This window comes from Entelurus aequoreus, linkage group LG02 (genome assembly GCF_033978785.1).
Source record: "Entelurus aequoreus isolate RoL-2023_Sb linkage group LG02, RoL_Eaeq_v1.1, whole genome shotgun sequence".
NCBI lineage: Eukaryota > Metazoa > Chordata > Actinopteri > Syngnathiformes > Syngnathidae > Entelurus > Entelurus aequoreus.
The window spans coordinates 59498241-59508028 of record NC_084732.1 but is presented as its reverse complement, the minus strand read 5'-3'; the positions used below and the strand labels follow the sequence as shown (position 1 = coordinate 59508028).

The window sequence follows — 9788 nt, the reverse complement described above, 5'->3', positions numbered from 1 at the left end:
GTTGATCAAGTATGCGTTGCATTCCCGTGTGTATTCATACAGAAGGCGCACATTTCTTGTGACTGGGCCGACACGTTGTTAAAATGGATGAAAAGCGGACGTGACGACAGCTCATAGAGGACGCCCCCAAGACTGTGGTCCGGGTGGACTACAAAATATAATGGCTGATGAACACCTTCGTTCGATAATGAAGGTTGCCTCAGTTCAAAGCCTGATCCCTGACATTAATGAACTAGCATCCAAGAAAAGGTTGGTTTATTCATTGTTATTTTATTTTCAAATTTATTAGCCTGTGGAAAAAGTTAATGTTGATATTTACCTCAGAAGGCTGCAAATAGAAAAGAGGCATTACATTTTTATTTAAATTGTATTTGATATGCCATTGATATTTTTTAATTATTATTATTATTATTTGAAACTCGATTTTGCATGTTACTATAAAGTTATATAAGCCCTGCTTGTTCAATATTCAATGCAAAACTTGTTTGGGTCCCTATTAAAAGGTTAATTTGTTCAACCTTGGCCCGCGGCTTTGTTCAGTTTAAAATTTTGGCCCACTCTGTATTTGAGTTTGACACCCCTGATCTAAAGTAAAATGTAATTTAACAACATCCTATCAGCCGGCATCCTAGTGACAGCAGACATTGTACAGTAAGTGATATTTTTTTATGTTTGTTGTCTCATGAAGTTTGCAGTGAGTAGTAATCAGTGATGTTGTCGAAGAAAAAAACGAATGTTGTGATACGTTTTTGAAATTATTGCGTAAAATGAGCAAAATACATAAATACTACATGTTAATATAAATGTGTCTGTTACTACATTACATATACAGTATACTTACAGCACGTATACAAAACCTTCATGAAGGTGTTTAGATGTTTTTTAAGCGCTTTATAGGCAAACTAGAGCAACCCCCATGGGCTCCATTTTAAGCAGACTTTTGATCGGATGTATTTATTATTTAGAATGCATAAAAGAAAAAAAACATGTATTCTTGTCTTACATAAAGATTGTGAATGATGGGCAAAATTCCAAAGAAAGTGCAGTTCCCCTTTAACCTGAAGAGATTTAGTTGAACTTATTTGTTTTACAATAATGTTGTTTTTGTATTATTTCCATGTTTAAAAACAAAAGCAAAAATAGCAGGTACATTTACTGTTAAAATATTGGTTACTGTACTTTAATAGATCATTTCTTCAATGTTAAAAATGAGAGAAGAATTTGTTTGATTGCACTTTATTCAAAGTAAGATGTGAATGCATTGGCCATTAATTGTTGCTGCTTACTTGCTGTTTATATCTATAATTAATGTATACCTAATTCCCTTACAAGAAATAACAGGAATATAGGAAACTTCACTTGTACTGTCCAGTATCCAGTATTTATTTGACAGTAACAATGGTTGATTTTTTTCTTTGCCAAAAGCTTACTGAATTAAATTGCACTCACTGAATCGTTTCGGGTTGTATCATTTAAAAAAAAATGATATTGTCCGTGAATCGTATCGGCAACCACAAATATCGAATCAAATCGTTGTTAAAACGAATCGTTGCACCCTACTACCTAGCTGTTTTTTCTCTCACCAGCACTCAAAAAATGTTGAGTTTAAATACAGTGAAAAGAAGGATTTTTTAAATTTAGGTTTGCCTTTATCCGTCTTCAAAATACCTAGTTTGGAGGTATGGACTGGAAAACTAAATAGGACTATAGATTGAGTTCTTATCTAATTACATATAAAATTTGACAATGATACAACAAAAATGTATTTTACAAAGGTTTTTCTCAAGTTAGGATCAGGCGTTCCAAAGGGGTTTTTTCATTTGGAGAAACTTAATAACTATTTGTTTATAGAATGGCCTTATAAATTGCTTATGTGTTTGTGTGTGCGTGCGTGCGTGTATGTGTTTGTTTAGTTGGATGAGTCACATAACCAGACAAGAAAACTACAGAGGTCTTTGGATGAACAGGTAGAGCAGACAGAGAACCTGCAGGTGCAACTGGAACACGTGCAGTCCAGGTAAGACACACACATAAAAACACACACTGTGGTCAGACATGTTCGTACACTCATAGACATACAGTACATCTCATATTAATTTCGTATTCTTATCGATGTATTGGAAAAATATCAAAATGGAATGATTTCACAACACAAATCTTCAGTAAATTTTAAAAATAGGTAATTGGTTTAAATATATTTGGAATGTTTAACATTAATGTTCAAATTATATATACAAGCTCAAATATATAAATAAATGTGTTCACTTTTTGATACGAGGTGCTGAATGTTCCAGAATGTCTTACTTGGCAGCATACAAATAATGAGTTTGACAGCTCTCACTGGACACGGAACAGGTGGAAAGACATAAATAACTGCTGATTATAAGCTCATGAGGTCAAACAATTGTGCACCTGTTTGCTAAGACCTGGAAGAGCGCTCAAACTGTCATCCACAAATAAACGGAAGTTGGTTCGGATGTTCAGGAACAACGCTGGAACTACTAAGGCTTAGGAAATGTGTAGATGAGACAAGGGCTGTGTTCAAATTATGGAGATACAGCCTTAGTACATTTGTGGGCAACTGACGTCATTGCATAGCCCAAAGTCAAATCTGCCCAAAGAGACCTTAAAATGTGTCCTAATTCTCTATTGAATAAAAGTATGTATCCAGACCAACCTTTGTGGCCCCACATATCCCAACATACTTTGGTCTCTGTCCAGCCTTACAAAAAGAATGTCAACATTGGTGAAAGCAGGCAGGACCGGAAGGTTTTTGTGCCTACGCACTATTAATAGAAACTCCAAGTACGAACGGGTTATAGTTAGGATTTGTTTGTTTCAGAAATGTTTAGCAAGTTACATTAAGGAACATCATATCGATTCTTTCGCACATTTCAACATATCTGAAAAGGAGTAGGAAGACGCAAAGCTTATATTTAATGTTACCTATTCTCTGTGCATTTTACTGATAGTTCATTCACACCATACATAACTTTTACATGTTTACAAAAAGTTCACATTCTGTTTTTTAACGAAGGAAAGGTGTTGGGAAAAAATAATACATAATAACCTATTGGTGATAGTCAATAAATGTTATTAGAATTTCTCATTATTTATTTTTGTTGTTGCTGTTGTTGGCTTCGGCTGCAACAAGTCTTTATTGGAGCGTTTACACTGCAGGCCAAAGTGGCCCAAATCAGATTTTTTTTTTAATCTGATTTTTTCCAGCTGACTCTTTACACTGCAATTAAAATGTGAAATTTGCTCTTTAGCACACTCCTGTGTAAACGTGCACCGACTCCAATGTGGCCCCGATGTGGCCTTGACGTCACTTGCATGCGCAGTTCGATAAAGTGAAGACAAAGGAAGTTGACCGGATTCCGTAAATGAACAACCTAGTTTGTTCAGATCTAGTCTGTGGCTGGTGCCAAAACCCCAAATATTTATACTTCAAAACCAGATAGGTGTGCCTGGGCAAGGATGGTTTCGCCCTATCGTAGTGAGAAAAACAACTGCTTTGATGCAAATGAGCAATTCTACCGTCAAAGCCAACAACAGTTTAAGTGTAATTTCCCCTCGTTAACATTGAGGTATTGTGTGGCAGAACGATCGCGGTGGATCGACTAGTACCAGTCCAAAATAGTCTGAATTACCCACGTTAGCGTTCTGTTCAGTTGTAAACAAATGGCATTCTGTTCACCTTCTGTGACCAGAATGTTTCTAACGCATGTTATTTTTGGGGGCTAAATTGCAGAGTCTTTTAGGAAAGGTTGAAAAGATAGTGTTGTATGTGGTAGATAGGTGGTGTTGCAGACCACCTCCTCTGTTCAGGGATGGGTTTTCAACCTTGACATACACTATATTGCCAAAAGTATTTGGTCACCCATCCAAATGATCAGAATCAGGTGTCCTAATCACTTGGCCCGGTGTATAAAATCAAGCACTTAGGCATGGAGACTGTTTCTACAAATATTTGTGAAAAAATGTGCCGCTCTCAGTGATTTCCAGTGTGGAACTGTCATAGGATACCACCTGTGCAACAAATCCAGTCATGACATTTCCTTGCTCCTAAATATCCCAAAGTTAACTTTATTATAAGAAAAGTGAAGAGTTTGGGAACAACAGCAAGTCAGCCACCAAGTGGTAGGCCACGTAAACTGACAGAGAGGGGTCGGCGGATGCTGAAGCGCATAGTGCAAAGACCTTCTACAAAGTCAGTTGCTACAGAGCTCCAAACTTCATGTGACCTTCCAATTAACCCACGTACAGTACGCAGAGAGCTTTATGGAATGGGTTTCCATGGCTGAGCAGCAGCATCTAAGCCATACATCACCAAGTCCAATGCAAAGTGTGGGATGCAGTGGTGTAAAGCACGTCGCCACTGGACTCTAGAGCAGCGGAGACGCCTTCTCTGGGCTGATGAATCACGCTTTTCCATCTGGCAATCTGATGGACCAGTCTGGGTTTGGAGGTTGCCAGGAGAGTGCTACATTTCGGACTGCATGGTGCCGAGTGTGACATTTGGTGGAGGAGGAATTATGGTGTGGGGTTGGCTTTTCAGGAGTCGGGCTTGTCCCCTTAGTTCCAGTAAAAGGAACTTTGAATGCTCCAGGATACAAAAAACATTTTCGACAATTCCATGGGATGGCACTTCAAGTTCATTTGTGAGTAAAGGCAGGTGGCCAAATACTTTTGGCAATATAGTGTAGATGGCTTCCCTCACTCTTCTTAATCATCCATCCTCCATGTCCAGAATCTGTACATATTTGTTCTCAAATGAGTGCTGTTTTTCCCTAAGGTGCAAGTAGACAGCTGAGTCTTGGCCGGTCTATGCTATGCCATGAGTCGGCTTAGTGGTTTTGTTTCCCCAATATATGAATTAGTGCATTCATCATTACACTAGATAGCATACAGCAGATTGTTTTTGTCGGTGTGGTGTGGCCAGTGTTTAGGATAAACTAGTCTCTGTCTCAGGGTGTTGTCTGATTTGAAGTGTACTGGGATGTTCCATCCATCCATCCATCTTCCGCTTATCCGAGGTCGGGTCGCGGGGGCAGCAGCCTAAGCAGGGCTGAGCCTAAGACTTCCCTCTCCCCAGCCACTTCGTCCAGCTCTTCCCAAGGGATCCAGAGGCGTTCCCAGGCCAGCCGGGAGACAGTCTTCCCAACGTGTCCTGGGCTTCCCCGTGGCCTCTTACTGGTCGGACGTGCCCTAAACACCTCCCTAGGGAGGCGTTCGGGTGGCATCCTGACCAGATGCCCGAACCACCTCATCTGGCTCCTCTCGATGTGGAGGAGTAGCGGCTTTACTTTGAGCTCCCCCCGGATGGCAGAGCTTCTCACCCTATCTCTAAGGTAGAGCCCCGCCACCCGGCGGAGGAAACTCATTTCGGCCGCTTGTACCCGTGATCTTGTCCTTTCGGTCATAACCCAAAGCTCATGACCATTGGTGATGATGGGAACATAGATCGACCGGTAAATTGAGAGCTTTGCCTTCCGGCTCAGCTCCTTCTTCACCACAACGGATCGATACAGCGTCCGCATTACTGAAGACGCCGCACCGATCCGCCTGTCGATCTCACGATCCACTCTTCCCTCACTCGTGAACAAGACTCCGAGATACTTGAACTCCTCCACTTGGAGCAGGGTCTCCTCCCCAACCCGGAGATGGCATACTGGGATGTTGTGTTGGTTAAAAAATCTTCTGAGTTTCTCAGTCTCAGACAGACCTGATACATATGGGATGAAAATATTTTTGCGCTGGTCACCTTTTTCCTCCCCATCCACTCTGTTCTTGTTATTTCTGGAACTACATGCAATTTTCACAAACGACTAGCTGGGGTGACCACAGGTTTAGATGGCTAATTTTCAGAAAAAAAACGGAAAACTATAACCTAGGAGGAAAATCTAATTTAAAACATTTGTATGCACGTATAACACTAAAGACCTTTACCATATCAGTATGTGGAATTAAGTTATGGAATGGATTATGCAAAGATGTAAAACAATGTACTAATATATTCCAATTAGACGCTATTCAAACTACAAGTGTTTACAAAGTACAAGGAAGAAGAATCTTGGCAACATCTTGAACCTTGTTGGCTTAACTGTTAACAGAACTGTTGTATTCATTGGTGTAAATGTTACAATTACAAGATCAGAACAGGAGGTGAACAAATGTTAGTAATTGCTATGACTTGGAAAAGGGGTAGGATAAAATAAGCCTTGCTTCTTTTTACTCTTTTTCAAACATGTTGTTAAGAAAAATGAACATATGTAATTATTATATGATGTATCATGATGTATCATATTGTATCTGTTACTTGTTCGAAATTAATTAAACCATAACCAAAATAAGATTGGGCTAATCATACTCCCTTGAGGAGTACCATTTTCTTCTGGGTACATTTTCGACAGCTCAAATCTAACTCTAACCTGTATATACGTAGTTAGTAAAAGCATTTTCAAAGCCATCTCCAAGTTCGACCTGAGATCCATTAACCCTAACTTAATAGTTACTCCTTCCAGACTATGTTGTAAGCATTCCCTACATTGAAAAAATACTACCAACATTGACTATTAACCTGAACTTTCCTTATATCTGCTTCCAAACATGTTACAGGATCCATAGTTCCCCTTCCTCTCCTAAATCCACATTAGTATGCAGGTAAAATCATTTTACTTTCCCCAAAATACACCAGAGGTCAGAGCTATTGGCCTGTAATTGTTTGGGTTAATAGGATCCTTTCCTGGCTTTCTACCTTGTGCCACTCAATTGCTTTAAGTCTATACGATTGCCCCCCCTGTTCTTTGTCTTTGCACATTACTAACAAGTTTCCATCTAAAAATACTTTTACCATTGAAATATCTCCCCCCTGATTTTTCAACACCTTTGATAGCCTAACTGAGTTTAGTGTCGAGACGCCTCCATGCGCTTCAAATCTTAGTACAACTTTATACTTTGATCCCTCGCTCTCTCCCTTTCTGCATTATGTTGCTCGCTAGCCTTGATCTTATTTACATACCTCCCTTCTTTTTACCCCACAGGCGTCCCTCTTCTCTTTCCATCTCCCACCATACTAATTTACATCAATTCTTTCTTCTCTCCCACTTGAACCTTCATTTCCCCACTCTGGTCCATTTACAACACAGCCACCATTGGCTTTTTCCTTGATTTCCTCATTGCTGTGATCACTAGTTTCTTTGATGTCCTTTCTGACGCTGGACAGTACCTCTTGAATCGTGAGCCAATCTTCTCGAAAGTTTTTTAATCCAGCCAGCATAGGGCAGTTACTGAGCTAGGATCACTTGTCAAGACCGCCTACTCTCTCCTTCAAGACAGACTTTTCTGACCGTGTGCTTTTTCTCTAAACTCATTGGTTTTTCTACAAAAGACAAAAAGGTGCAGTTGCATAGGGGTGTGCGCACAGATTTTGTTTTGAATCAAACCTAACATATGAAGCTTTAGTTTGGAGATAATGTTATGTAAGAAAGTACAATGCTCTTGTCTTTAATCAAACCTCATGAGAAATCTCACTATGCACTAGCCCCCTGCCCTTCCCGTTGAACCTTGCCACCTTTCTTTAAAAATTAGGATGTCCCAAATCTGTATTGAAGGTTGTTCCAAGTTTTCTGCATCTGCCATGGTCAGCATACTGTTTTACATACTAATCTCTATTATGCAGAAGTATTCAATAAGTGATCCTTAAAAGCTTTCTAAATTGTAACAATCCCCCTGTTGACGTACAAAGTACGTCCCCACACTCAAAAGATTAATAGGTTAAACAAACATTTCCCCCAAGGCTCAGAAGGGTCAACTATATCCTAAGGTGATTAAGAGCACCCCACAATTGGTCCCACTTGGTCGAAATCCACAAAGTTGAAACGGATGTCAGGGCAATAGTTTAGACATGATGAAAATACAACAGCAGCTTGCACTTTATGTAAAAACCTGCACTGCAACAACATAGTTGTGGGATAAATATAAGTATATCCTATCTTAAATTCTTTGTTTGAGAACCGTTCACAGCAACATGACCTTTCTTTTACGCACAATTGTTCCGCTCTTTTCTTTCGCAATCTTATCAGTACTAATGAGGCATTCTTCTATGACCTTGGTCTGAGAGGTTACTAGCACTTCAGACCTTTTATAAGCTAAAAGTGACTAGTGTTTGACAACTGGGTATAATTGTCAGTAGCGCACTTGCTCATTTCCTCCTTTTTCGACTCGGCTGTGGCCTCACTGATGGGTTTAATTTCCAATGCAACTGAATCTGTCCTCGCCTGGGACCCTCAGGTCATCTCCATATCTGCTGGCGGATGTCCGCATCTTTTCATACTTGGTCTTGTAACATGCCTCTGTGTCAGCCTCGCATGCTGTGCTCCATTTACTCGTTGCCCAAACTGTCCAACTGTGTGCATTTTGGAGATGTAGGCCTCGAACATTGCATTGATGTTGGAGCAGTTCGTGCTCTGAAATCCTAACGCTCTCTTGGTTGTTTTGTTGGGTCTTTTCCTGTCTCTGGCTGTGTGGCCCACCAACCCAGCAGACGATGGCGTAGTGCACTGCAGAGGCCACCGTTGTGTATGTGGGTGTTGAAAGGGTGTTTTTGTTTGTGTGTGTGTTGTACTTTGTAGCTGTTTGTAGAAATGTGAGGCATCTTTAATACAGTATCTATGTCAATGAGGCAAGTGTGAGGCCAAATGCATGAACCTTATGATTTGACGCTTTAGCTTTGTTTAGCACGAGCGAGGCCGGCTCTACCTCAAATAAATGTCTTGCCCCCTCAAATCAAAATGTTTTAAGTTGAGAAATAAAATATTATTTACTCACAAAATTAACAATACAAGTTGACAAAATTATCAGCAGTAGCGGAGAAAGCCGCTGAAAAAGGGAAACACTCCAACACTCGTATGATGTCATCGTTCCTCTTCTCAGTCCATCGGCTATGTCAGGCTATGCCAGGCTATGCAAGTTTGCGCGCACACACAGACCCCACCCCTCAGCCCTCAGTAAACCAGTGTTGACGAATTAAAACAAGATGAGAAAATGTCAGAAACAAAATCCAATCATATTTATTATTGTCTTGTAGATGAGTGGGACAAGTTCAAAATATATCCAATCTAGGGCTCCCGATACCAATAATTTGGTACCGGTACCAAAATGTATATCGATACTTTTCCAAATAAAGGGAAATGCGGAAAATTTCAATATTGGCTTTATTTTAACAGAAAATATTAAAATACATGAAACATACGTTTCCTATTGCACTCAAAGAACAATTTTAGAAGGTTAAAATATAAATTAAAAGGCATTAAACACATTGGGCTTTTCTTGTTTCACTCAAAGAACAATTTACAATTTTCCATGTTACATATTGTCTGCCATAATCTAGGATTAGATTAAAATAGAATAAAAAGCTATATTAAATGCTCCATGATTTATGGTTGCCACTCCTGGTCTGTGCCTTAAGAAAAATACAATTATTAGTAAGTACCAAAAACCAAACTATGCATAAATGTACACAAATAAGCCATGTAGCAGGTAAAACACACATTTGTTAAAGATAAAATTTTGTTAACAAAATTTTGTCATTTCACTTGCATTAGTTGATGCTAATTAGGCGGCTAATATTTGGCATCAAGCCTAGCAGCTGTGTGCGCGTCTACATACAGTATCTGTATATGCACAGCAGGTGAGCTAGTTAATTAATGAGAGTAGCATATGTGTGATTGCGAGAATGGCAACGTGTTGTCTGGTTTTTATTAACTTAAAAATCGAAACTAAGT

General features: G+C 39.6%; 1 protein-coding gene across 5 annotated transcripts in view; it reads left to right on the top strand.

Annotated features, from left to right (window-relative positions):
- ccdc102a (coiled-coil domain containing 102A) overlaps nucleotides 1–9788 on the top strand; it is a 160037-nt gene that overhangs the window by 137052 nt on the left and 13197 nt on the right. For all 5 annotated transcript variants that reach the window (XM_062030230.1, XM_062030240.1, XM_062030262.1 and 2 more), the window contains exon 9: nucleotides 1914–2017. In XM_062030230.1, the coding sequence (XP_061886214.1) occupies nucleotides 1914–2017 (104 nt within the window). The remainder of the gene's footprint in view (nucleotides 1–1913; nucleotides 2018–9788) is intronic.